The sequence below is a fragment of the Phyllostomus discolor genome, chromosome 14 (assembly GCF_004126475.2).
Source record: "Phyllostomus discolor isolate MPI-MPIP mPhyDis1 chromosome 14, mPhyDis1.pri.v3, whole genome shotgun sequence".
Lineage (NCBI taxonomy): Eukaryota > Metazoa > Chordata > Mammalia > Chiroptera > Phyllostomidae > Phyllostomus > Phyllostomus discolor.
The window spans coordinates 38140598-38168203 of NC_040916.2; the positions used below are offsets into that span (position 1 = coordinate 38140598).

Here is a 27606-nt window from a genome sequence, read left to right on the forward strand (position 1 = left end):
CAGAGACTTAAGAAAAAAATGTAACAGCCTTGCTATTTTTATTATTCAGTGTTTCTGGGACAGTTTGCTTACCACTTCTCTGTGCTGCCCAGCTCCCTAATCCCTGCTCTTTGCAGCACCCAGCAGGGTGTAGCTGCAAGTGGGCCACAGAGCCAGGGCCCAGAGACACCTAGTTCCAGCACCAGATGGTCAGCAGGGATGTCAACAGCTCTCTCGGGCTCCAGAACAGCCTGCTGGCTCTCTCCTCCCTGGATTTCTCACCTCCTGTTCTTGGCATCATCACACCTCATCCTCAGACGGCCCCAGAACCTGGTGAGAAGGCCGCCACCTCTGCTCCTCCCTGAGGCAGCAGAGAATGAAAAGGAAAAAAAAGTGTGGGGTAGTAGGAAGAAACAGACTTGTGAGATACTCTCCTCTGCTTAGAAATGAGACCCAGGCCCTGGCTGGTGTGGCTCAGTGGACTGAACTCCAGCCTGCAGGCCTATGGGCCTGCTAACCCAAGGGTTGCCTGTTGGATTCCCAGTCAGGGCACAGGCCTGGGTTGCAGGCCAGGTCCCCAGTAGGGGGCGTGTGAGAGGCAACCACATATTGACGTTTCTCTCCCTCTTTTTCTCCCTTCCTTCCTCTCTCTCTCTAAAAAAAAAAATCATTAAAGAAAGAAAGAAATGAAACTCCGTGCCAGGGCCTCAGGTAGGGAGGGGACTGGGCATCCTCAAGACAGGCCCCTGTCTGTACCCAGTGGCTCCGAGCTCAGAACTGGGCTCCTTCCCTTGCCAGTCCCCTCCCCATAACCTCACCCCAAGCCCACTTAACCTAAGAAGGTTGTCCCTCTTCTCAAGAGACGAATTCACACACCACCTCCTTCTTCCATTTGTCTAATACTCGCATAGTCAAAATTTCACCCTATAAACAATTATAAAATTGCAATTATGTTGCCGTTTTTGTGAAGAGGAAACTGTCTCAGAGTCTGGTTCCCAAGCTGGCGGCCACACCCCTCATCCTTGGGGACCCACCTGCTGCAGCCCTCCTGCCTGCCGCCCCTCTACCTCCATCCCTCCCCTAGGCCTTCCCACACCTTAGGACACCACTCCTAGGTAGGGACCATCTGCTTCTCCTTCCTGGATTTCGACATTTTGACAGCCGGGGGCTCACGTATCAATCTACATGAGTATTGTAGAAAAGAATTTTGTGCAATGGTGGGAGTATTCTCTATCTTTTAGTAGTCCCTAGCTACATGTGGCTACTGAGCACTTGAAATGCAGTGAGTGCAAAGGAGAACCTCAATTTTTAAATTTTATTTCATGTCTTTTTATGTTTTACAACCACATAATGGTTAGTGGCTACTGTATTAGACCGTGCACTTCCAGAATCTTTAAGGTTCAAAACCCCTGAAAGTCTGAGCAGTCACTCCTCACACCCTGGTCCCCCGCCCTCCGAAGTCTCAGTACCTGGCGAGTTTTGAAGGCCTCCCACCTCTCTGAGCCACCCCGGCCCGCAGAGGGATGCTCACCTTTACCCCACCGCTGGCGCCGGAGGGCCTCTGGTCCCTCGCCCTGCCTCGGCCGCCAGGGGCCGCTGTGTCCGGCTGCGGCCGCCGGACGGAGCGCTGGGTTCGGCGTCCCGCGCTGTCCCGAGGAGGCGGCGGCGCCCGCGGAGCTGGCCGACAGCAGCGGCGACTGCGCGCTCCCGGGCCAGCGGGCGGGAGCCGCGGACCGACCCCGGCTGCGCTCTGTCGAGCTGGCCGGGTGCGCCCGGAACTGCCCTCCTGCGCAGAGCAGGACCCGACATGACCGTGATGCCAGTTTGGCCAGCGCCCCGCCGCCTCGGGGACGCAGCAACTTGGTGAGGGGCACAGGGCTGCGGACTAGACTGCTCCAGAGCTGGGCGCTCCCGCCGGACGGGTCTCCGAGTGTTGGTCTCGGCCCAGAGGCGAGGACGACCTCAGGCCGGCGGGTGGGACCAGTGGCACCGCCGTGGGACAGGTAGGTCCCGGGGGTGGGGACTCAGGATTTGGAGTGGAGGCGAGGGAAGGTAGGAAGAGGTTAAAGGTTCTTGTGGTTCACATCCTCAACCCCCTGCTGGTTTGCCGGCTGCTACTGGGACTCGCTGTAACCTGGACTGGTTGGGAGAAAACAGGTTGGAAAACTGAGTCAGGAGCGTGAAAGCCGGAGAACAAGTCCCCAAATCCTCTTTCTCCAGCCGGCTCTGAGGGAGGGAACGGAATGCTAAAAATCAGCCTAAATGTCCTGCGGAGGCTTTTTGGGTCCTGGGGTTCACAGGAGAGTTGGGTTGGAGGGCGTGGCTTCTTGGGAGAAACGGGATAGGGACTGGAGATTCCGGATGGGGAGGAGAGATGCCGAGTCAGGGGTCAGGTCCATCTACAAGGGTGGGGAGCTGCCTGCCCACAGGGCCACCCGTTCTCGGGGCATCAGCACCGCGTCCGCGCTCCGCCCCCTTGGTCTTCTCTGGCTTCTCACTCCAGGGACCTAGGACACAGAGGTCTGGACTCTCTGCCTGGGCCACATCGTCCTCCCTGCTTCGGTCTGCTGCCTTTGGAGGCTGAGGGAGGAGAGGTCTCAGGAAGAAATGGAGGAGCTATTAGGGCCTCTGTGACTCCGAGAGCCGGAGGACTCCCATTCTAAGCGCTGGGAGTGGGGTTCATCGGGGTGAGGGTGGCAGAGTCCAGCCTTCTCCAGACAAGTCCAGGAAGCAGGTGCTGAGGGGGCAAGAGGTGGGTGGAGACAAAGAGAATTCAGGACCTCAGGGGCCTGTCGCAGGTGCCTCCTTGAGCAGCTTCCTGTCAGGTTTGGCTCAGGACCCCTGGCCTTCAGCTCCCCTCCAAGGCCAGGTAGGTAATAGATAGCGCTGGTTCTTAGATGCCTCCTGCCTTCAGTCACGCTTTCCTCCTGAGACAGAGAAACTCCTTCAGCTGTGCTCCTCGGGCTCACCACACCCTACACGTTCCCAGAGTCTGCAGGGACCCCGGGGCAGAGGAGAGACCGCCCCCACCCTGGCCCCTTGGGGAACAGCCTCAGAACTGGGCTCTGCTTCAATGCTCAGCCCACCCCCCTTGCCCTCACCCAGGCCCCTGTTTGTCCCCTGCAGGACCGTGGGCTCCCTTTGTCCTTTACAGCCCCCCATGAATTTTTCCTACTTGTCTAGGTAGAGTGAGTCTGAGGCCAGTGGACGAACAGACAGAAGCTGAGAAATCCCCCAAAAGGTGAGTGAGGAGACAGCTGAAGATGGGGAGAAGGTGCGGGGCACAGAGATCCAGCACCCTACCCAAGGGAGCAGCCGGGTCCTGGCATTTGGTTTGGCCTCTGGAGTTCCCAGCACTGTGCTGGCACCTGCGGGAGCCCAGCGATGCCCCAGAGCGGCCCCCAGCTGCTCTGTGCCTCTGCTTCCCTGGGACTCCCTGCATGTCTAGCCCATCCCCTGGGGTGGACTTGGGAGGGCGGAACCCTTGAGGGTGGAGGAGGGGAAGGGGCGGGGAGGAGGCCAATGGGAATGGAGCAGCCTGCTGACCTCTGCTGCCCACACCTGCCTGGCCGTGGGCAAGTCCTCTGACTTCTATTAGCCTTGGTTTCATTTCTTCCTTTTTAAATTTAAGTGTGTTTAAATTGAATTGCTAGGACATTCCCACCGCTCAAAACCCCAAATGTGAAAGAGTGACAGGGACAAAAATAATTCTCTCTCTTCCTTTTTACCTTCCAGCCAAACATTTCCCCTTCTTGGTGGCAACCTGCATTATTGGGATATTTTTGTACATTTCCAGAGCTAGCTTACACATACTTGAGGAACACATGTTGTCCCTCCCTTTTACACATCTTACGGTTTTTTCTTCAATCCTCACCTGAGGATATTTTTTTTTTAATTTTTAAAATAACAGCTTTATCAAGATACAATGTACATACTATACAGTCAATATATTTTAAGTGTACAATGAAATGTTTTGTAGTATATGCAGAGAATTGTACAACCATCATCGAGGATATGTTTTGAAATTGATTTTAGAGGGAAAGGAAGGGAGAGAGGGGTGGGGAGAGAGAAACATCGATGTGAGAGCAACATGGATCGGTTGTCTCCCGCAGGCGCCCCAACCGAGGATCAAACCTGCAACCTAGGTTTGTGCCCCGACCCAGGATCGAACCCAAAACCTCTTAGTGTACACGATGATGCCTCAACCACCAGCCAGGGCCAGGGCTACACAGTTCGTACACGCCATCCTCCCCCTCACTGCTGGGCTATTGTTAGCTTCCCGGCACATGAAGTGTCTCCTCATTCTTTTTCACAGGTGCCTGGACGGGACTGCATTTGTACAGATGCTCCCCAATATATTTAGCCAGTCTTTCACTGATGGTTCTTTAGGTTGTGTCTGGGCTTACTGAGTATCAGTTTGCTCATCTGTAACATAGGTACAAAAAATTTCTACTTGGTGGGACAGCCATGAAGGAGTCCAAACTGATCTGAACTGCCTGGGCCAAGTGCTCCAAAAATGGGAGTCAGCGTTAGTGTCCCTCCCGTGTCACAGCCGTCTGTGGCACCACGCCTGGCTCCCCCTTCAAGACCCCTCCTAACTGTCACCTCCACAAAGCTTCACAGCAGGATGGTCTGCCTTCCTGCTGTCTTTCCTGCTAGGAAGGCGGTCACTGCTTTCTACAGTGAGTTTGGGCCAGGCTGAGAGCGCCTGGGGACGAGGTGTGCACTGCCCACCTCTGTGCCTCCCAGGCGCCTGGCACAGAGGCGCTGGGGCTGCGCTCTGAGGGCTCCTTCGAGGGGTCGAGCGAGGTGTGCGCTTCTCTCTGCAGGATGCGTGAGAGCACCGGGTGGAACTGGAGCACAGGAGGCTGGCTGCTGGCGCTCTGCCTCGCCTGTCTGTGCACCCTCCTGGCCTCGGCTTCCTTGCAGTCTCTTACTGCCACAGGTTTGGGGGAGGTGGCGGGGCCTGGGGAGGGGCTTTCCCAGGATTCCTGGGGAGCTGGACACCCCCCATCCCATCCCACAGCAGGCAGATCTCCCAGGCGGAGCCAGATCCCTAGATCCTAGGGCTTCTGGCTGCTCCTCTTCTTCACCCGGGAAACTCTGCCCCTTCTGTTGTCCCAGCCCTGAGGAGGGGTGGGCAGAGCCATTGCCCATCCTCCCTTTCTGCCCTGGAAGGTGTTCTGTCTGCAAGGAGAGAGCCACTCCCCTGCCCCCCACCGGCCTGCCCAGCCGGCCATGGGGGCTTAAGTCTAGCCTCCTGGCCTAATTCTGTGGCTTTCCCTTTGGGTTGGCTAAAGCCTGTGTAAGCGGATGATCCTTCCCACGCATTATACGCCCTGGGGCCCTTGCCCTCCCGGAGGAGGCTGGGAGGTGGGCTGGCGTGGAACTTCATCTTTCTTCTGCCCAGGGCCAGGCTCTGCCAAAGGGCCTGAGTGGCCGCACACTGAAGCAGCGGGACGATTTCCTCTGTTCCCTCCTCCCCTAAGCTGGGAGGAGGGGCTGGAGGAGTGCCGGGGGTGGGGGGCGGGGAAGCCGGGTCGCAGGCCGAGCCTGGCGCCTGATTCTGCGCTGGTCCCTGCAGTCCCCGTGAAGCAGGGCACCTGCGAGGTGACAGCTTCTCATCGCTGCTGCAACCGGAACCGCATTGAGGAACGCTCCCAGACTGTCAAGTGCTCCTGCTCCTCCGGCCAGGTGGCTGGCACCACCCGGGCGAAGCCCTCCTGCGTGGACGGTGAGTGAGAGGCCGGGACCTGGCAGGGAGGGCCTGATCAGAGAGATGAGAAGGTCTGTCTCGGCCGCACCATCTGCTGAGGATACAATTTCCTACCCATCTCAGGGCTTCCCCGTCAGGTCTCAGATGATGGGGCAACCTCTGGGGGAGGGCACACGTGACCGTCGCACTTCATAGAGGAGGAAAGCACACCACGGCCGCCCTCTGGCCGGCGCCCACTGCCCGGCACACACACAGAGGGTCCCCACACCCCGATCCCCTCACACCTCACCTCGTGTCGGACTCACTCCCGCAGATGTGGCCTTCTGCCCTTCCCCACCTTCCCAGCCCTTCTCCGCAGGCCCTCCTCTCGTTCTCATGCCAGCCTCTGCCTCCCATCACACGGGCATGTGTGAGCCCCTGGCCTGTGCCCGCACACTGAAGCAGCGGGCTCATCCCCTCACTCCCACCCCTTTCCCACGCCCCCCCCCCCCGCGGCGCTCATTTTCTCACACTCACGTGGCAGCGCTGTCAACGTGCCTGCCTCCTTGTGCACCGCTGCTCTGTGGACCCTTCCAAACGGGTCACACTCTTGCTCACAACACCCAGGGTGTGCTGGGAGGGTGCCTGTCTGCTAATGACACAGTGACTCATCTCGAGGGTCGCTGTAGGCGCCAGGTCCCCGGCCTTCGCCCTGTGCTGTCTCTGGTGAGATGCAGGGGTCAGTGGGATTGAGGTTGATACGGCTGTGTGTCCGGGCCTTTCTGGGCAGCCCGAGTGGGGCAAGGACAGGAGCTGCAGGGCTCTGAGAAGCCAGGGATGTGCAGAAACGTGCACTTCATTCCTCACAGACCTCTCCCCTGACCCCTTGACTGCTCGCGCGCGCGCAGTGCTCCCAGAGAGCTTAGCGCGGCCCTCCGTGCGCTCTGCGCCCGCAGCCTCCATTGTCCTGCAGAGGTGGTGGTGCCAGATGGAGCCCTGCCTGCCCGGGGAGGAGTGCAAAGTGCTCCCGGACCTGTCGGGGTGGAGCTGCAGCAGCGGACACAGAGTCAAAACCACCAAGGTACCCAGGGGTGGCCACTTCAGCCCCTCCTGCTCCCCTTCACCCGGGATGGAAAAGGGCTCGCAGGAGCCCTGGGCAATGTCGGTGAGATCAGGAACCGCGTGGGCGCATCTCCGGACAGGCCCCCAGGTCTGTCTGGACGCCGGGGACTGGAGTCAGGGCTTCTGAATTTGAAATGCGTGTATCCTTCCGGGCAAATTTCCTGGCACCGCGTGTGTCTGAGTTTCCTCCCTGCCTGTAGTGAGTTTGCCTCCCGGAAAGTGTCAGGTCGGTCAGAACAAAGTAGAGAATTGAGGCAATTATTGAGATAACTCAGAGGCGACTCTAGTAGCGCCCTCTGCCCGCCCACCCCGCCACAGGCCCCGCCCCACACTCCCAGGATTCCCAGCTCCCTGCAGTTCACCCCTGCCTTCCTCTAGTCACACTGCCTGGCCTGCAGAACAAGGGGCAATTAAAATTTTATCAAATGTGTCGGTAAGTCCACGTGTGTCACGGATAATTAGTTGCATAGGTTAGTCATCGCCATTTGTACAAACGGTGTCACCGTGAGACGAGCCAGAGCTCTGCCCTGCCTTCCCTCGATTCCACCATGCACAGCAAACGCGCAAGCAAGCAAACAAATGAAAAGAAAGGCCAGCTTCGGGGTCCTGAAGACAGCAGCATTCTCGGAGAGCTCGGGACAGAGAGAGGGAGCCACAGCAAGAAGGAGAGTGGCTGGGCATACAGGAGAGCTTCCTGTCTGCAGGCCGGCAGGGGAGACAGCTGTGCCGAGTATACTGAACACCTGGAGAGAGGGCGGCCCCCTCCACTGAGCTGCTGACATTTGTCATTACCTCATAGGTTTGGGTTTGTAGGCTGCGGATCACTGTGCTTGTAGTTTTGGTAACTAACCTGAAGCCCATTGTGGTGAGACAAGGCCGATTTATGTTTGCGAGGGCTGCCTGGCCACGCTCCCCCAGGCTGGACTTCACAGGGGGAAGGGGCAGTGGCCATGACCTCTCCACGACCTGCATGTCCTGGGGGTATTCGTTTCCCTTCTTTAACCTCCCCTTCACCCCGCCCCTGCTTGCTTTCTAGGTGACACAATAGGTATTGAGGTCACTGCATGGGCAGGACTGGTCTGCAGACTGAAGCATGGTGTCCAGTTATCGGCCAGCAAACGTGGAGGTTCACCTGCCTGGACACGCGCCCCGTGCCACATGCAGTGTCACTTTCTCCAGGGGCGTTTCAGTTAAGCTGCTGAGAGGATGTGGACACATCTCCGCCCACATACCTAGTATTGTGCTGGGCTCTCCCTGGGCACACAGATGAAGGTCAAGGTACAAGGTCTGCCTTCAAGGGATGGCCAGTCAAGCTGGAGAGTTGACGGACGACAATCTAGATCATTTAGACTAAAGCGTGTGGTGCCAGACTGTGGCTTCTGGGTCACGGCCTGTGGGCATGTGGGGGTTTGGGGATGAAATTCTCACAGCTCTTCAGCCACCCCCGGCCACAGGACACAGAGGCCAGAGGTCATGTTCACCACCCACGACTCCCCCACTTCACATAAGCCCAAATCCCCGGCAAGCCGCTGACATGCTGGAGGAAGACACTCACCCCCACGCCAGCCCGGCTGTACCTCCTTTGGCCTGACTTGGGGATGGAAGGCGGAGATGGAGCCAGACTGGCCAGCGGAGCTTCTGCAGGGGCGCCCCTGGTTTCTGGGCCATTCCTTGGGTAGAGGATGGACAGGACCTTCACGCGGCCGCCATCCAAACACCTTGAGTTCTTGTTTGCTTGTTTGGACAGATGGGGACAAGTCCCAGAGAGGAGAGGAAGCTCGCCCGAGGCCTCACAGCCTGGATCTCCACTGACCTTCCCACTTAGCCTGCAAGTGGGAATTTAACCTGGGCCTTCCTTGCTGCTTTTGTCTCGAGAACAGGAACCTTCAAAGAACTGGCTGCTCAGCCGCAATGTTTTTCTTGGGAGAGCCTAGGGCAGGAACTTTTACCGAGCGAGGTCCCTGCTGTCCCATCTGAAATAAAACTGAATTCCTGCACACCGGGATGTGGGGCCACTGGATCTCCACTGTGCCCTCAGCTCCAGAAATTCCAGACAGGGCCCGTGACAGCCCAGAGGTCACTCGGCACAGTGACAGCCAGGACACTCCGAGCCGGCAGCCCCATTGCCCGCTCTGACCCATCCCTTCCAGAGTCCTTTGGCTGTCACTCTCAGAGGCTCTGGCTCTAAGAGAGGGTCTGGGTGGGTCCAGGCTGGTCAGCCCTTGAGAGGTCCTGCTGGGCTGGATGGAACCTCTATCCCGGGCTGACGGTTGGCCCGGGCGGGCTGCCACCCAGGCTCCAGGGACCCAGAGACATGGGCTGCTCGAGTATGTCATCAGTAAGAGAAGTGAAGCCTCAGTGGCGGCGGCTGGGATCAGCTGGGAGCAGCTGGGAGCAGCTGGGACGGCCAGGACTGTGGGGGGTTGCGGGGGGGGGGGGGAACGTGAGGGAGGGGTGTTAGGGAGACCAGCCTGGACAATGCTGAATTCTGACCTTCAGACTGAGGGCTGGGGCCCAGTCTCTCTCTCTCTATCTCCCTCTCTCTCCCCCCCCTCCACCCCACCCCCTGCAGGAGAACCAAGACTATTCACCCCCCATCCCCCAGGGCGTCTCTTCTTGTGTTTGTTTTGTTCTGTTTGGGGCAATGGGGGGAACGATGGTGCCAGCTTCTCACCAGACTAGAGTTCTCTCTCAGAACTAGACTTCTGACAACTGTGAATCTCAGCACATAGTGGGGTCCCAGGCCGGGTGGTCAAGGAGTAGGTCAAAGGTTCTCATCGCCTTCCAGGCTGGGAGTAGGTTAAGGGGTTGGCGGACTTTCTAGAAAGGGCCAGATGGTAAATATTTTAGGCTTCACCCAACACATACAGTCTCTTTGGTGTATTTTTCTTTGGTGTTTTTTTTTTATTTTCAATATTTTATTTATTTTTAGAGAGGGAAGAGAGAGAGAGAGAGAGAGAGAAACATCAATGTGCGGTTGCTGGGGGCCATGACCTGCAACCCAGGCATGCGTCCTGACTGGGAATCGAACTTGCGAAACTGGTTTGCAGCCCAGGCTCAATCCACTGAGCTACGCCAGGCAGGATTGTTTTTGTTTTTAAAAAACTTTTAAAAATGTAAAAGCTATTCTTAGCTCGAGGGTTGCACCGAGCCAGGCCCCATGCTGTTTTGGGAAGGCGGCCAGCCCCGGTGAACCTTTGAAGGCGGCCATCCCTTACATCTGCAGCTCAGGGCCGCTCCCCAGCCTCCTGGCCCGCCTTCTCCGCAGTGGGAACCTGAGCTCGAGGTCTGGGTCAGGTTTTGTTTTTCTTCTAATGCTCCTTGAGAGATGGGTGAGTGAATTATTTAGGCTACTAATGAGGCCGCTTTAGCAGAGTCAGGCAATGCGAGCCTGCCCTCCTGGAGGCCGGGACATGGGCTTCTGCACTGCCTCCTGCCCCTGGAGCCTGGGTCTGGGAGGGAGGGAGGGAGAGGGCTCCAGCCCCCTGCCCGTCCGCTGTGTCCACAGGCTGCTGGGCTATGAGCTGGGGAGTCTGAGGTTGGGGATGCTGCTGTGCAAACTCCACCCCCTTGGGCTGCCGACCACCGCCAGCCCCTGCTTTGGTCAAAGTCCAAGCTCCCTGGCCTTCCCTGGTCTTCTCTCATCCCTGCTTACAGAGACCTCTTTCCTTCGGCAAATGCTGGAATTTACTAATTCATTTTTTAAAAGACTATTTATTTATTTAAAAGACTATTTATTTATTTAGAGAGAGGGGAAGAGAAGGAGAAAGAGGGAGAGAAACATCAATGTGTGGTTACCTCTTGCATGCCCCATACTGGGGACCTGGCCCACAACCTAGGCATGTGCTCTGACTGGGAATCAAACCCACAACCCTTTGGTTCACAGGCTGGTGTTCAATCCACTGAGCCACACCAGCCAGGGATGCTAATTCATTTTTTAACCTCTCAAAGCATCCATTTCCTCCTGACCTATCCAGATACTTATCTGGTGGGCTTTGAGGGATGTCCTTTACATGGCCAGGAGAGTGAGCCCCACCCAGGAGGGTCTGGTGGAGAAGGGAAAGCACCCCATCTCCCAACAGTAGCTCCCTAGGGTCCTGCTTCCAACTAAGTCAATATGTGTGCACATTGTATAGCTACTTCAGTGGCAGTTTAGGAATGCAAATACATTTTCCTGGAGCACAGGCATCCTGGAGTCTTCTGTCTTCCCCATCTTCCCTTAGTGGGATGGGATCTCAGATTCCCCAGAGTTAGCTTGTGTCCCCAACCCCCTCCTTAGGAAGGTTGCCAGCCACAGGAGATCATGCAGCTAATTTCCATGACCTCCTGGCAGTTTTCATTAGTCTGTGAGTGACATCCTAATTAATGGCCCCAGGCAATTGCCTACAGTGGAGGCTGCAATTTCCTAAAATCACAAGCTTAGAGCTAGAGGGAATGTTAGAGATTGGTTAGCCAACTCCCTCATTAGACAGACGGGAGGGAGGCTCAGAGAGGCTAGGTGATTTGCTCAAAGTCACACAGCAAGCTGGTGGCTCATCCTGCCCAGTGATCCAGACAAGTGCTCTTTGCACAACTGCATGTTGCCTCTTTCCTCCAGTGCAGATGAGGAGGCAGCAAAGAAGCCAGGATTTTAGCAAGGATGGATGTGAGAGTCTCATTCCCAAATTACCCAGCTCTGAGTGCCAGGGGACAGAACAAAGAAGAATGGGAAGGGTTTAGAGATAGATACACAGAAAGAGGGAAGCAGAGACAAAAAGAAGAGCTTGAGACCACTCATTCAAAACATCAAAACACAAGCATAGCACAAAATAATTAGGAGAAAATTGATACCACAACCAAAGTGGTTGATTTTTGTCCTTTTTGGAGGAGACAGACTAGAGCCCCCAGCAACCTCTGGAAGACCTGTGAAGCCAGTCTCAATGGCTTCCAGGTTCTTTAGACCCTAGTGTGGGAGTCTGCAAACTAAGGCCCATAACTTTGTAAATAAAGTTTTATTGGGACTGTAACTGTGCTCATCTGTTTATTATTCTCTATGACTCCTTCCTGTCACAACAACAAAGCTGACTCATTGCAAAGAGAGCGTACAGCCCACAGGCCTAAAATATTTACTACTGGACGCTTTATAGACTTTTGCCAATCTCTGCCCTTGCATTTTAATCGAATCTTTCTCAGTACATCCTTACAGACTGGAAAATGATGACTCTGTTGTGTTTCTCAGTTTGGGATTGTTTTTCCTGAGGCTGTGCCTATATCCCCTTTTGTCCCTTCCGATGCTGTTTGTGAGCTCTAACAACCAAAGAAGTGAAGACGTGAAGATTAAGACACAGGCCAAGTGAAAGACTTGAAGCAAATGAGTGCCTCCCTAATATGCTGTCACACCCCAGATCCGTTCAGTTCGTATTTCCCAAGTTCATACAGCTGCTACTTTTAAATTTAAAGTAGCTGCCTGCGCACCCGAGTGTGGAGAGGTCGTTGTGCATGCTCATGTGCTGTTGGAGTTTCTGAGCCTTGGTGGGTTTGAGTATCTCCATGCCCGTGAGCAAGGCTGACATTAATAATATATAACTAGCTCAGTGCAGTGACTGACTAATCAAAGCAGATGCCAGCCTGTACGTCAGACCAGGGCACGTGGGCTGCACGAAGCCCGGCATGTTCCCACTCACCTGCTGTGGCTGAGAAGGACTCCAGGTCAGGGAAGGAAGGCTCATTCCTCCCTTCCCTGGGTATGAGCAGCTGCTGGTTCCTGACTTCCTCGGGCTTGTGATTTGTCCCTGCGTGTGGGTCTGGGTATGTGCACGGGCACAGAAGCTAACGGACTCGGATGGCTGCAAACACTGTATTTGGAATAGACACATAGACTGGGCATAAAGAGGATGAGGCAACAGCCTTTCAAGCCTCACATGAGGTTACAAACTCCCCTTCACTCTGGCTTAGGGGAGGAGGGGTCCTACCATTTCCAAAGGCTGGATTGACCTACGTGCTAGGTGACGGGCAATAACACCATCACTTCCATTAGCGAGCGCCCACCATGTGTCGAGCACCATGCTGGACTCTATATAGTTGACAGGATGTTAAATGGGAGTCTTCCCATCTCAAAGTTTGGAAAGAGGCCCCAAAGGTCAGGAAAAGAAAGATAGGTTTCACTTATTCTCAGCTATTCCCACATATTAAATCAAGATACTAGACTGTTTCTACAGGTTTGTAAAAGGAATGGTCAATGACAGTCCATTGCCCACCTCTAGACTATGTAAGATAGGTCCAAGGATTCAGGTTGAAAGCAGGCGATGATGCAGATCTGTCTGAAGTTGCTTCTTCCTCCTCCCTCAGCCAAAGGCAAGGTTTCGGTGTTGGTTCTTTCTTACTATTACCCATTTATGAGGGGAATTGCAGAAAAGAACTCCAAAAGCTTGGCTTGAATTGATTAGAAGACAGGGGACAGGGAAATTCAGCCTGAATATAATCAGGAGGCGAGTGGCTGTGGTTGGCTTGCAGGCCTGGGTAGTGAGTCTTGAGAACCATCTTGGGAGCGAGCTGCACCTGCGGAGCTTAGCAGAACATGGAGGTCTGCATGTTTTCCAAGGGCCAGATGTGGACTGCCCAAGAGGGCTGCCTAGAAGGGTGACCCCAGGGAGGGAAGGCCTGCCGGAAGCCATTGAAGCTAAGAGGGCATCATAAGGGGCCAGTGGAAGGAGATAGCACCCATATCGAGGGACCTCTAAGTAGGGGAGTCCCAGCAACAGGTCCTCTTCCAAGTCAGTGACCAATATGTAGTCCTGTGTCTCCCATAGGTCAGGTTCAAGGGCAGGAAAATCAGGGCGTTGAAATAGGGATGGCTCCGCTCGTTGTTCCACCTAGTGACCCACTAAGGGAATCTTTGCTTCCCAGACCCACAACTGGGGCTCTTCGGTTTCAGAAAATGATTTATCTGCCTAGGTTAATGCAATGTTAGCAAAATATGTTACTATAGATATCTTTCAGTGACTGCTTTAGGTGAGGCGTTTGCTGAAAACAAAGGGAATGTGCAATGAATCACAGAGAAGGAAGTTAAAAATACCAGCTTTGGCCACATGACCAGTTATGGAAGTGAACATTCTCATATTTCTTCCTTATATTAATATGAATGTATTCATTTACACATTAAATAACTATTTTCTTCCCTTTTCTCACTCATGAAAGTGACCAGGACTATTAATTACCTGAAAGCAACCAGAAGAATAAAAAGAAGCTGTATATTTTTTACCCTGAGCCCACAAAAATTTGCCCACATGTGGAGGTCAAAGGTAAAGAAAGGCATGATGAAGAATACAAGTATTTCTTGCAGGAACCCTACCATGTTATTTTAATTCAGTAAGTTGGTTTCACAAACCCTGAATTATTATTCTGCTCAAGCCCCACAGAGGTGAGTGTTATTAGCAGCAGTTTGCAGATGCAAATGCTCAGAAAGGGAGAAAAAGGCTGGGGACCTTCAGGAGCTGTCTCGCGGGCCCAGGACCCAGAGAAATCACACGATAAGAAAGAACTGAAGAGCAGACTTTTTTAATGTGAAATGTTTCATTTTCATAACAATTCCATAAGGTACATATTACGATTCTGATTTTACAGACAGGGAATCTAAGGCTCAGAGAGGTTAGGCAATTTGCCAAAGATCACACAGCAAAAAAGGCAGACGAACCAGGGTTTGAATTCAGGTCTGCCCAGCTCTAAAGCTCATATCCTCACCACACATGGGCTGTGTCCCAGCCACCTCCTCTGGGGCTGAGCTGCCCAGAGTCTGAATGCTTTATAATTAGAGCTTAGGGATGCTGAGATGGGCTAGGGGGTGGGCCGGTAATAAGTGCAGTCAGTGATAGAGGTGTATCCTCTGTGCTATGAAAGAACCTATTTAGAAAAGAAGTGAAATTCAGCACGGGGAAAGCATCCTGAGTCCAAGTCTTCAGAGTCGAGTGGGAATTAGCCAGGTAGAGTGTGTGTGTGTGAGTGTGTTGGGAGAAACTGAGAGTAAACGCTGAGGAGAAACACGTTTGCGAAGGAGGAGAACTTGCAATGAGTTTGAGGAAGCAGTCCGCTGTGGCTGGAATACAAGGGGTAAGGATAGATGTTAAGAGATGAGGCTGAGAGTTGGCCAAGGGTGAGCTGAGAAAGAAGCTGGATACCATGTGGTTCAAATTCCACCTCAAGACAATGGAGAACCTTGCAAGGGGTAACCGCAGGGGCAGATGGCAGTATTAGAGACAGGGCTGCGTTGACCCTGAGAAAGAACGTATCTACAAAGGAGGGCTGCTTGTGATTGGCCCAAATAATGGAGAGTCCGGCAGCTACTGTTTGCAGAGGCTTCTCACTCACACAAACTGCATTTTGGTGGGGGCGGGTGATGCGCGGGCAGGGGTTGGCAACCCACCGGCTGAGCTGCCAAACCTCCTCCCCTGTGTTCCTGCCCCCTGAGCCTAACTTTATAAAGGAGATCTTGGAATTATATTTTAACCAATGGGCAGAAATCTGCCGGGTCCAATAGAGCAGCACAGCTATAGTCTCATTTGCATATTACTGACCAATCAGATGGATAGTACATGTGATTCCAACCAATCAGGATAGTACAATTTGGACCAATCAAACAGTGCATATTTGGATTCCTTATTTACATAAAAATGGACCAATTAGAGACCAGGGCAGGCACTTCCTCTATATAAGCAGGCTTGCTGTTCAGCTAACAGCAGCACACTTTTAGTTTTCTGTGGATCCTATGTTCCCAAAGTTTGCAGACTGTTTACCTGAATAAAGTGTTTCTTTGTACCACACCCCAGACTGGGGACCCTGTTGGCATTGGATTGGTGGCAGTGACCTTTTGTTGACAGCTGTGAGCCCAGATGACAAGATGGATTTGCAGTCAGGAAAACCAGACAGAAGTTTTGGCAATGGTCCAGGTAAGAAATAATAAGACTTTAAACCAAAAGCAGTGGTTGCCTGAGGGTGCAGCATGGAGAGGAAGGAAGATGCTATTTTCAAGCTCTGAGATGTCTCCACTCCCTCATGGATGCTGCTTGACCCTGTCCCCCAGTCACAGAAGTGTGAGTGCCAGCCCTGACCCCTCCGTGCGCACGGCAGGTGACTGCCTCCATGCTGTTCGAGGGACATTGAACGCCCAGCATCCAAACATGCTACCTTCTCCAGGGCCCGTAACCCCCCATTGGGTTCCTTTTTTGGGGCAGTATTCACACAAAAACAAACATTTCTGAGCACTTCCTGGTGCTTTTGGTTAATGACGTCACACAGGACCACCATTCAAAACTTAGCTGATTTCGAGGAAAGCCTGGGAAACGAGTTTGGACAGTGAGTGTGGCAATTCCAGGGGACCAGATGCCCGGGAATTCCTGGGAAAGAGGAGGCCACACTGTCTGGGAGACGGGCCGCTGGGGTCAGTCCAGGAGGCCTGCCCTACATAATTCCTGCCTTTTGTTTCCCAGGGGATTTGGAGCACTGGTCTTCCATTTCACTCGGGCGAAGGTCAGGTTTCTCTTCAGCCTCTCTTTATGCACTTAAATTCCCAGAGCACCTAAACACCCAGGGGTGTTCGGCTAGAGCCCGGAGGCAGGGGAGGAGACATGTAATAGAGCATCTCCTTGGAGGTGTTTTCCACGAGGGTTGGGAGGTGGATGCTGAAAAGCTGTTGGTAGCTGGCCAAGCTTCACGTGGGCGGTGGAGGCAGCTCTGGGCCTCCCCCACATTGCAAGAGCAGCATGAGCTGCCCCATCCCACCTTGCACTGTCTCTTAGCACTCCTTAGGGGCTGAGCCAAGAGGCATCGCTGGCCCAGGGGACAGGAACGCTGAATTTTCCTCTTTGGGAGTGATACCTGGGACAGTCCTCACGCTGGAGGACTGGGTTGGCTCCGCCGCTCGCACGTGGGGAGGGCTCTTTCGCCCCCACCCACCAGCACCCAAGGGCCTACCTGGTGGTAGCTGGCCACCAGTCACTGAGACATGCAAACGTTGTATGCTTTTAGTTGCTGATTTTTAAAGACTAAGACTTTAAACCAAAAGCAGTGGTTGCTTTTGGTTTAAACTAAAAGCTGTCTAGTAAGCTGACTGAACATCAGCAATCTTTCCAGAGAAACCTTTTAATTAAGTTTACATAGGACCAATGGGTTGCAATTGCAGACTCAATGAGAAGGTGGGAGAGAGGGCGCGCGGGGGGGGGGGGGGGGTGTGGAGTGGGGGCCGTGCGTGTGCAGGTGCGTGTGCAGGTGTGTGTAAGATTTGAGGAAGGGGGGTGTGTCTGCGGTGAGCGGTTCGGCCAGCAGCGGCAACTGCAGGACGGGGAGTGTCTGGCCGGGAGGGTCTGGCGGTGCGCTCCCTGGAGCCCGCGGGAGATTGGGGGGCGGTGAACTCCTTGCAGCGGGGTGGGGGGTGCGGTGTCCATCCGAGGTGCCTGGGGAGAGATCCGTGCTGCGCCGAGGGCCCGGGAGGCCAGTGGCGATTCTGAGCAGAGAGTCCGGGAGAGGCGACGCCACCGTGGAAGGTGGGCTGAGTCCTAGGATGGATTAGAGGGACTCGACGGTTGGAGCCGGTCACCCGGGAAGGGGTCCTTCCCCCAGATCCCCCGACACAATTGCAGCTTCTCCTCTCTAACCTGCGTCCCGGGGGACCGCCCTCCACGCTCCGCCTAGGCGCTGTCGCCCTCCCCGCTCCTGCCTGCCCCCAGTGCCCGGTGGCCTCCTGTGGACGGTGCCCTCGCGCCCTCCCACGGACTCCGGTTAATCTAGGCTCGAGACAAGAGGGTGCCTTTGCAGGACTTGGGGGAGGCAAGGGCCGGGCCCAGTGGCGTGGACACACACTTGGAGTCCTCTGGGCCCACCCCGGGCCCATCCCAGCCCCACGCGCGGTTACCGAAGCAAGTGGGGACGCGTTTCCGTTGAGTAGCCTGGATCTTCGCAGTTTGCACGCGCGACACTGTCTCGCGATGGGGTGATGGGTCTCTGCCCCCCACTGCCACACCCTGCGAGGACGCGATACTGAGGGGCCTCGCCTACCTCTTCCCTCTCCGACGCTCCCTTGTGACCTAACTCCTGCCACCACCTGCTCAGGAGTGCTCTCCAGAGCTGCTAACGGTGGTAAAGCTCTTGGACTCCTCCGTGGCGGGCCCGTGGCACTGGGGAAAGTCTCCTGGTGGGAAGGCCCTGGGCCCTGTGGGTGCTGCCGAAAATGTGCAAATAATGTGAAAATAATGTCCATTCAAATTGAAGCCCAATGGAATGCTGGGCCTCCTTACAAATCAATTTTATCAAAGGGTGAGGAAGTGCGGTGAAGTGCGCCCGTTTTCTGTGGACGTGCTGGCGAGGTGTGACGCACTTGTATGCCGCTGCCGCGGTTGAGGTACAGATCGTTTCCATCCGCCCCAGAGCTCCCCATGTGTCCTGACCCGCGTGGCTCAGCTGGTTGGACATGGTTCTGCAAAGCGAAGGGTCACCTGTTCAATTCCCGGTCAGGGCCCCTGCCGAGACCCCTACAGGGCCCCTGTAGACTTGCAGGTTCCATCCCGTTGGGACACCTGTGAGATGCCGCTGATCCGTGCTTCTCTCCCTTTCTCCCACCCTTTCCCTCTCTCTATAAATAAATAGGTAAAATCTTTTTTTTTTTTTAAAGTTCCCCGTGCCCATCTTGGGCTATCCTATTAATCCCCCCCCCTCCCCTGCACACACATACTTCCTCTGATGGGGTTTATACTGAATAGCACTCTGGGTTATAGTATTTCAGTTTTTTGTTGGTTGTTGTACTATGTAGACATACAATTGATCTTTGTATATTGGCCGTTCTATACACCTATGTTAGTTCTAGTAGCTCTTTTTTTCCCTTTTAATCTTTATTTATTTAATTTAGAGGGAGAGGGGAAGGGGAGAGAGAGAGAGAAACATCGATTTGTTGCTCCACTTATCTATGCATTAATTAGTTGATTCTTGTATGTGTCCTGACCAGGGATCGAACCTGGAATGTTGGCACATCAGATGAGTTGTAGTAGCTTTAACAAGAAAAAAAAACCCCACCCTGGTTGGTGTGGCTCAGTGGATTGAGTGCCAGCCTGCCAACCAAAAGGTTGCCAGTTTGATTCCCTATCAGGACACATGCCTAGGTTGTGGGCCAGGTCCCCAGTTGGGGCCATGTGAGAGGTAACTGATTGATGTAGCTTTTGCACATTGATGTTTCTCTTGCTCTGTTTCTCCTTCCCTTCCCCTCTGTCTCTGAAAAAGCAAACAAATCTTTAAAAGAAGATTCCTTGGGTTTTCTAGATAGACAATGGTGTCACCTGTAAATAAAGATAATTTTACTTCTTTCTAAGTCCTGGCCTCCCTCAGCCCCTGACCAGGGCTGCTGGAACTGCCAAGGCCTCCAGAGAAGGCTTTGCTTGACTTCTCTGTGTGGAGGAAGTAGACTCGCAGCTCACCCAAGAGGCGGGGACGCATAGTGCTTGGACTGCGGCCTTGGAGCCAGGCCCCTGGGCTCTGAACCAGGTCCCACCGCTTACTGGCTGAGTGTCTTTGGGTAAGTTATGTAACCTCACTGTGTCTCAGTCTCTTCATGGTTACAGTGGGGCTAATCATAGTGTGTTCGCTTGATGTCACATGTCTGTGTAGAGCACCTGGCATGAAATAAGCATTTGCTTATTTTAAATCTCCCTGGAAGGGAGAGGGGAGGGTTGGGCATGTGGGCCGGAGGAAGTATGCTGTCCCCTCAAGGAAGAAACACCACTTTTGGGCTGCTGTGCTGCAGTATCTCTTCCTGCCCTTGGATCAGGGAAAACTAAGTTGCTCTGAAATTGATATGCAGATGAAGGATCTAAGAGTGATTTTCCTTTAAGGAGAAATTGGTCTCTGGCTAACATGTCATTATGGGAGATACAGGTGCTGCAGGACTGATCCTCCCTAAGCCTCCTCTTCCCTCCCCTGACCCCCTGTACCCTAGAGGCTCCTCTGAAGTAATCCCCCCTCCTCCTACCTCCAGGCCAATGTCCTGTGCTGACACTACCTTCCAACACACACTAGCCCAGTATCTATTGTACACCTTCTGTGTGACCTCTGGGTCATTAGATGTGCACTTGGAGGTGGGGATTTGTCCCCTGTGAGACCCTGATGACCCTGGGAGGAAGAACAGCCTCTTCTTCCCTCCCTAAGGTCACTCTCGTGCACAGGAGGGGTGCTCAGGGCAGCATAGGAATCATCTCCATCATTTCTCAGCTTTCCCACTCTACTCTCTGTTCTGGGCTTCTGTGTGCAGGTCCTCCCTGGGGCTGGGGAGCATGAGAGAGAGAGAAACAGACAAACAATCTGACCGAGGCAGGAGAGCGGAGAAGAAAAATTTAGCCCTAGTAGGAAGACATAGAAACCATTAAAACTGAAGCAGGTATACAGGCAGGCTCAGCCACCAAAACGTCACTGTGTCTGTAATTATAGGTAACAGAGGACCCACAGAGCTCCAAGTGGCCCTGCTCTTGCCGGCCACACCCAGCCCTGGGCTCCAAGGAAGGCACCTGAGGCAGGCCAACCTCTCAGGCTAATGGGAAGCCCCACCCCAGTCCTTCTGCCCCTCAAGGACACGGCTTCATTTATGTGGGGCAGTGCTGGGGTCCAGCCTCAGGGGGGTCTCAAGGTCCCCGAAGGAAGCATGGCTAAGGCGAAGAGACTGAAGCGAGATGCCTGGTGGGGTGCTGGAGGACAGCCAGGCTTTTTGGGCCCAACTGACTCACCGAGAAAAATCAATCTTTATTTTTATAGGGGAGGTTATACAACATTCAATGCATAGTGTGATTATTAAAACAGAAATGGTTACCACAGAAATAATTTCTAAAAACACAGAAGATTTTACAGATTAATCATGTTAAACAAAGAAATAACCGAAAAGTACAGGAAGTCCCACAGATCAACCATATTAAACAAAGGTTATTTTGACCAAGAGGGTCATTAATCAGTTAGCCAACGAAGCTATACAGGCATAAACTTTCAGGTGCCAATTAGTAACTAGGTATCTATTAAAATTCTAGGAATTGGTCTAAATTAAAAGGGTGCAAGGGATGATTTATAGGTATATAGAAATCAACTATTATCCATTAAAATTAAATTTATCTCAATCAAATAACTAATTTTTGGCCTATTTTTTTTATTTATACATCTTGGGGAGGGGCCATATTTTGTGTTCATTTTCATGTATTGAGATTATTATTCTCAACTAGAACTCCTTGTTTCTATACACTTCTGTCCAGGGTATGGGAGGGGTAGTGGTTCTAATAAATCTTAAGCTTTCAGGTGGTGACTCCCTAAGAAACACTCCTAGCAACAGCTTCCTTCAGCGTTAAGGCAGTTGGTCTGCCCATCGTTTAATTTTGTCCTTAACTTCCCAGGTGAGGGAAACAGGCAACATTAGGGTTGTAGGGGTCTCTATTCTGTGGTCAACAAGTCATTTCTTGCAGAATCAGAGGCATCGTGCAGATTTTTTATTATAACACACAGGTATGTAAAAATCCCACCACCTATTGCTAGCAGGGACAGGCATACAGGAGGAGATAGATAGGAGATCCGACCCTAGTCGCCTCTGCTGTGCAGATGCTTCTCACCCGACCCGACTGCGTCAAAGGTCAGGTGTTGGTCGGCTCCCGGCAGGGCAGGGACTGGAGGCGGAGCTGGGGGTGTTGGACTCCACTGGCGACATTTACCAAAGTCATGAATTAAATGAACATTGTAATTTGCTAATTAAAAATTTAATTCTTGTCTTAAGGTCAGAAAACATCAGAGAATGTCAAACATTGGTTGCAGAGAACTTGACAGAAATGAGAGGGCAGGGGAGTGGAGAAAGCCAGGCTGCCTTAGCTGGGGGCGGGGCGTGTCAGGCTGCTGGGGCTGGGGAGGAGGGGAGGGCGAGAGGGGGGGAGGGCTCCCTGCTTGGTGAGGGTGCTGAGTGGGGGTGGGCACTCCCAGACATTCCCAGGTGTGGGGAGGGAGAAGGCGCTTGGGCTTCCGAGTGAGGCTGACCTGGGCTAGCGTCTGGCAGCGTGGCTTGGGCACAAGCAACAAGCAACCTGCCTGACACAGAACAACTGCAATGCAGCAAGGGTTTGTACCAAAGCACAGGGCTGGGATCTAGGCCCCTTTCTGGAAGTCTGACCACTCCCTCCCCCCAACCCCCACAAGAAGAAAAACAGAAAGAAAAGGAAAGACATCTTCACTTCTCCTCTTTCCTTTCTCCTTCCTTCACTACCTCCTCGTCCTCCTCCTCTCCCAGGCCCGAGTCCTAACTCAGCGGGAGGGGAGAACAGTGACGTGGAGCGGCAGGACACGGCGCAGAGCGGAACCAGGGAAAACGGGTTCAGGGCCGATGGGGCGGGAGTGAGGCGGCTGGTGAGCACTCCGGCCACGGTGGCCTCCCTCCTGTGTCTTATTTGACCCCCGCAGTGGACTCCTTGGTTCTCAGAAACAGGGGGCCCGGGCAGGCCCGGTCTGGGAGAGTAAGACGAACAGAACGGTCACACTGGTGACACTTGCGGAGCCACTGGTCAGGCGCTGTCGTAAGCACTTACAGGAACTACTCAGTGTCCACCCTAACTCTAACCCTGAGAAGTAGGACGTCTGTTCCCGCTGCCCAGGAGGGGACACTGCGGCCCAGAGAGGCTAAGGCACTCGCCCCAAGGTCAGACGAGGAGAAGCAGAGGTTTGGGACCAAATGGACCCCATCTCTCGCCAAAGCAGCCCTCACAGGGTGTGCGCACGTGCGTGCACACGTGCACACGTGCTTGCGCCTGTGCGTGCGTGCATGCATACGTGCGCATGTGCGCACATGCGCACAGAGGCCTGCCGGTGAGGCGCGGGATGAGAGCCGCAGGAGACTGCCCTCTCGCGCGGCCCACGCTGACAGGGGCCTTTCTGTGTCTTCCGTCACAGGGCTCCAGGGAGGCAGCGGAGGAAGGCCAGGTGTTAGTAACGCGTGGGGCGTGCTTCTCCTTTCGCTAGCTTCCGGTTTAAACTCCGCTTTGTTAGAAAACGAGTCAGAAAAACGAGTCAGAGAGTCGAGTCTGCTCCGTCACCTCTGCAACGCGAATTCCCGAAGCCTGGAGTTGGGTGGAACAACCTTTGCGGGACTGCCGCCGGCCGCGGGTGCGAGCCGCGCCGCCTCTGGGGTGCCGGGGTGCCCGGCGCGTGGAGCGCGGCCCGTGGAGCCTGTAGGACAAGGGGCTGAAAGAAGGGGCTCATCCCCGCCTTTCCCTGCCGTTTGGCTGCAGTAACTTCCGGCGACTGATGAAGTGAACTGTTCAAGTGCGTTTCAGTCTAAACTCAATTGCACCAACTAGTAAAGGAGGAGGGAGAGGGAGTAAAACATTAACGAAGCTCCTGTCAGTACGAAGCTTCCTTGCCGCGGAAAGCCCAATTGCCCTGCAGAGGAGAGCAGCTTCCGCCCGTCGAGATCCACCAGGTGTGTGTTCTCTGCACTGGTCGCTCGTGGGGCGCGGCGGCGGGCGGCAGGCACGGCAGACGGAGCGGGCTGATTTGGGACTCGAGTCCGGTTCTGCCACTTACTTGCCAGCCGTGTGGCTCCAGGCACGTGCCTTCACGTTTCGGAGCCAGTTTCCTCATCCATGAAAAGGTAGTTAAGTCCTGCTTTTCAGAATCAGTGTAACGGATAGAGAACAACGTGCGTAACCCTCCCTGTGCAGCAGGCCCGCGGCGAATAGCTGCGGCTGTCGTGTGTCTGCCTTGTGGGCTGAGCGTGGGCACAGACCTAGGTGTGCGGGTTCGGAGCAGAACACGCGTCACGTGGGAGGGTGGGGGTGTGGAGTGCGGCTGTGTGTCGCCGGAGCTCTGAGCGTCTGTGAGGCCGGGACCTCTCCGTGGGTCACACAGTCCGCATTCTCCGTCCTCTGTAGAGGCCTGCAGGCCAGCGCGGAGGTAACCTCGGAGGGGCTGCCTCAGGGTCGTCTGGGAATGTGCGGGCATGGCCCCCCTTCCCTGGCAGCAGCGGCAGCAGCAGCAGCAGCTCTCAGGCCCTGACTCTGGATTCTAGACAGCGCTTCTCTGCCTTCATCAGTCCCTGGTGACTTGTTAAAAGACTTCAAAGGAAAAACTTCAGACTAGACACCTCGCTTACCATTCACATTTCTTAGCGCTGAAGATGTAACCGCACAGAACATGTCTGTGAATGGTAATGAGCCTCTTGAGAAGCAGAACGAAGAGGATAGAAGAGACACAGTGAGCCGGGCTGCTGCTTCCTGGACAAGGATGGCAGAGGCCATGATGGGGTGCAAAAGGCACTGGAGGTGTCGGCTGTGACCCAAGGGTGGTCATCTAGGGTCCCACCCCCCCAATCTTTCTTCCCTGTGTCCACTAACCCCAGCCACTGGTGTCTGCATTCCTACTTTAATAGGGAGCCCTAAAAAATGCATCTGTATTTAGCACCAGGTACATTTATAAATATTTAATTCTCACAAGATCCATATGAAGTAAATACTTACAAAATGTCCTCACTTTATAGATAAGAAAATCAAACGTCAAAAAGGATGCATCTGGGTCTGTCTCCTGACAGTGGATCAAGCTGCTTCTATGCTTTGGGTATTGAAATTTAGTTTGCTGTTAATGAATTGTTTGAATTTTCATTTTCCCTATTGATTGCCATGTAAATGCAAGCTTACTAAAATGCACTTTAAAGACACTGGTAGTTACAAAGAAAAACAAATAATTTCTAATTCATAGTGATCTCTATAGTTTCTTCATGGCTTTGATAATTACTGTAGCTAATGAGAAGCTCTGTTGGGAATTTTTTCAACTGTAAGAAACAAAACTTGACTACCAACACAAAGAAAAGAAGTGTTTAAAAAATAGCTTTTTTTTTCTCGTGTATCAGGAAGTCTGGAAGTAGGCAGCTGCCGCTGTTAATGGTTCAGCAATGCAGCCACATCTTGATAATGCTCTTAGCCTTTGCCTTGAAGTTACAAAATCACCGCTGCTGCTCCAAAAATTGCAGCCAGGTTGAAAGCAGTAAGAAGAGAAGGGGAGGCACTAGCATCAACTGTTCCTTTATGAGAAAAGAAAAAGCTATTCCAGAGGCTCCTGGCAGACTTCTGTTTGCAACCCATGGACCATAACTGGGTCACATAGCAATGCCTACCTTTAAGGGAGGCTAGGAAAAAATTTTGCTCCCCCAGACTCTAACTGAAGTGGGTCAGGCAGAAGAGGGTTGGGAATGGGAGTTGGGTTAGCTGATCATTGGTGACCCCAGAGATGCCATGCTGATTGGCTGAGCCTTTAGACCAGAAGGAAGAAGTAAACATTCAACCAGAACACAATAAAGAAACAAGAATTCAAAAAAATGAGGAGAGGGTTAGGAACCTCCAGGACAACTTGAAATGTTCCAACATCCGAATCATAGGGGTGCCAGAAGAGGAGGAAGAGCAAGAAATTGAAAACTTGCTTGAACAAATAACGAAGGAGAACTTCCCCAATCTGGCAAAGGAAATAGACTTCCAGGAAGCTCAGAGAGTCCCAAAGAAGTTGGACCCAAGGAAGCACACACCAAGGCACATCATCATTAAGTTACCCAAGATGAAAGATAAGGAGAGAATCTTAAAAGCAGCAAGAGAAAAGGAGAGAGTTACCTACAAAGGAGTTCCCATTAGACTATCAGCTGATTTCTCAAAAGAAAGCTTGTAGGCAAGAAGGGGCTGGAAGAAATAGAAATATTCCAAGTCATGAAAGGCAAGGACTTACATCCAAGATTACTCTATCCAGCAAAGCTATCATTTAGAATGGTAGGGCAGATGAAGTGCTTCCCAGATAAGATCAAGCTGAAGGAGTTCATTATCACCAAACCCTTATTATATGAAATGTTAAAGGGGCTTATCTAAGAAAAAGAAGATAAAAAATATGAATAATAAAATGACGACAAAGTCACAACTATCAACAACTGAACCTACAAAAAACAAACTAAGCAAACAGCTAGAACAGGAGCAGGATCACAGAAATGGAGATCACCTGGAGAGTTATCAGTGGGGAGGGGGAGAGAGGAAAGTGGGGGAAAAGGTACAGAGAATAAGCATAAATGGTAGGTAGAAAGTAGACAGGGAGAGGTTAAAAATAGTATAGGAAATTGAGAAGCCAAAGAACTTACATGTATGACCCATGGACGTGAACTACGGGTGACGGGAATGTTGGTTGGGGGGAGCGCAGGGTGGAGGGGAATAAAAGAAAAAAATGGGATAAGTGTAATAGCATAATCAATAAAATATATATTTTAAAAAGATTAATCAGTACAATAATGCCCAGAAGTAAATGTAAAGGCTTAAGAAAAATGAGGTTTTAGGTTAATAACTTCAACAAGTTGATTATAAATTAATACACAAAAACAAATTAACAAAAGAAAGAAAATGGATGCTAAGGGGGCAAGAGTGAAAGATGCCCTTTACCCTTTGTATCAGTTAACATTTCCTGTGTAAGAAGTCACCCCCGACTTGGTGGCTTAGCACAGCATTTCCGATGTCTCACAGTTCTGTGGGTCGGCTGAGCTGTTCTGTTCTGGGCCTGCTTAAGACTTCAGGCCCCATTCTACTCTCAAAAGTGAAATAATAGCTACTGTTGAATGGGTACCTACTATTTCTTAGATAGTGGCATTAGTCTACTAACATATTCCTCACACTTTCTTTCTTTCTTTCCCTATTCCTGATATTTTAAAGGACCTATATCCTAAGTAATCATTTTTGAGGTTCAGCACTGGGTGCTTTGTGTACATCATTTTGTAAAATGCTCACCAGAACCTTGTAAGGTATGGTGTCCATTTGCAGATGAGAAACTGGGTTCTAAGAAGTCAGGTGGCTCTAGATCCCTTAGTTCGTGATTCTGGCTAAGGGTCTCCGCATTCCGTGCATGATGTTGTCCCCACCCCACAGCTGTCGCCTGGGCCTACAGGATACAGAACCGGCTGGGGCCCTTCCCGAGCAGTCTGGTCGCTGCAGAAGTTATTGGAAACTTCCTCCTCTCCCTCGAAAAGTAAATGAAGTGCCAGCAACTCCTGAACTGAGGATCCCAAGTCCCCTCAAAAAGCAACCCTCTGTCTTAATTGTGATTATTCATAATAATTATGATTATTTGTGGTCCTGTGACTTGTGTTTTCCAGTTAAATTCTCCAACGGGCCTCAACCAACACAGTTCTCTGATGTAAAGACATCATCCGTCAGGTGGCCGGGGCTCAGGCTGCCCAGGCCTCTGACATCCCTTGAGGTGGTGGAGCCCCCCTTAAAATGGAAGGGTGGCAAGAGTCTCATCCTGGATGGCCACAGGGCCTTTGTGCCATCCACAGCTGACAGCAATGAGGAATTGCTGCTGGGAAGGAATTAGACCACCATGGGTGGGGGGCGGTCTCCTGCCTCATCACCGTGGAGCTCCAGGGTGGCCCCATGGGCAGGGGGATAACTGCCCTCATCCTCCTGGTGCAGAACAAGGGGCAACATTTCCCCAACTCCCCTTTGGGAGAAAGATCTCCATAAGGCGTCTTTTGCCATTGCTATGAACTCAATTAGAACTTGAAGTATGATCGACTAGGAAGGTGGTAGCTCTTGTCATTTAAAAAATCCAGGCCTGCCTGTGTCTACTTGTGATTGCATAGCAACTCCTCACTTAGTAGGTTCTGTGACTTCAAGCAAAACGACTAACAAAACCCATTTCACCACAGGCTGATTGGTACAGGCAGGAGTGCAGGTCCTCCGGGGCATCTCGTCGATGTTGTGACAAAACGATGCTGAACCAGAAGAGGACCTTGACGGAGGACCTGCCGCGCTGGTGAGTACGCA

The 27606-nt window shown here is 52.8% G+C and overlaps 1 protein-coding gene across 6 annotated transcripts; it reads left to right on the forward strand.

The window, feature by feature from the left end:
• Positions 1 to 1626: 1626 nt before the first annotated feature.
• On the forward strand, positions 1627 to 27606 carry TAFA3 (TAFA chemokine like family member 3). 6 transcript variants are annotated; one of them, XM_036015047.1, is made up of 6 exons: positions 1627 to 1982; positions 3167 to 3220; positions 4809 to 4924; positions 5564 to 5713; positions 6631 to 6755; positions 27489 to 27606. In XM_036015047.1, the coding sequence occupies exons 3-6, from the start codon at positions 4810 to 4812 to the stop codon at positions 27597 to 27599; spliced, it is 501 nt and encodes a 166-aa protein (XP_035870940.1). In that variant the 5' UTR covers positions 1627 to 1982; positions 3167 to 3220; position 4809; the 3' UTR covers positions 27600 to 27606. The 6 variants fall into 6 exon arrangements, with proteins under 6 accessions (XP_035870940.1, XP_028358841.1, XP_035870939.1 ...); XM_028503040.2 differs by lacking the exon at positions 27489 to 27606 and adding an exon at positions 7833 to 11605 and having other exon boundaries at positions 1633 to 1982; positions 3163 to 3220; XM_036015046.1 differs by having other exon boundaries at positions 1636 to 1982; positions 3163 to 3220.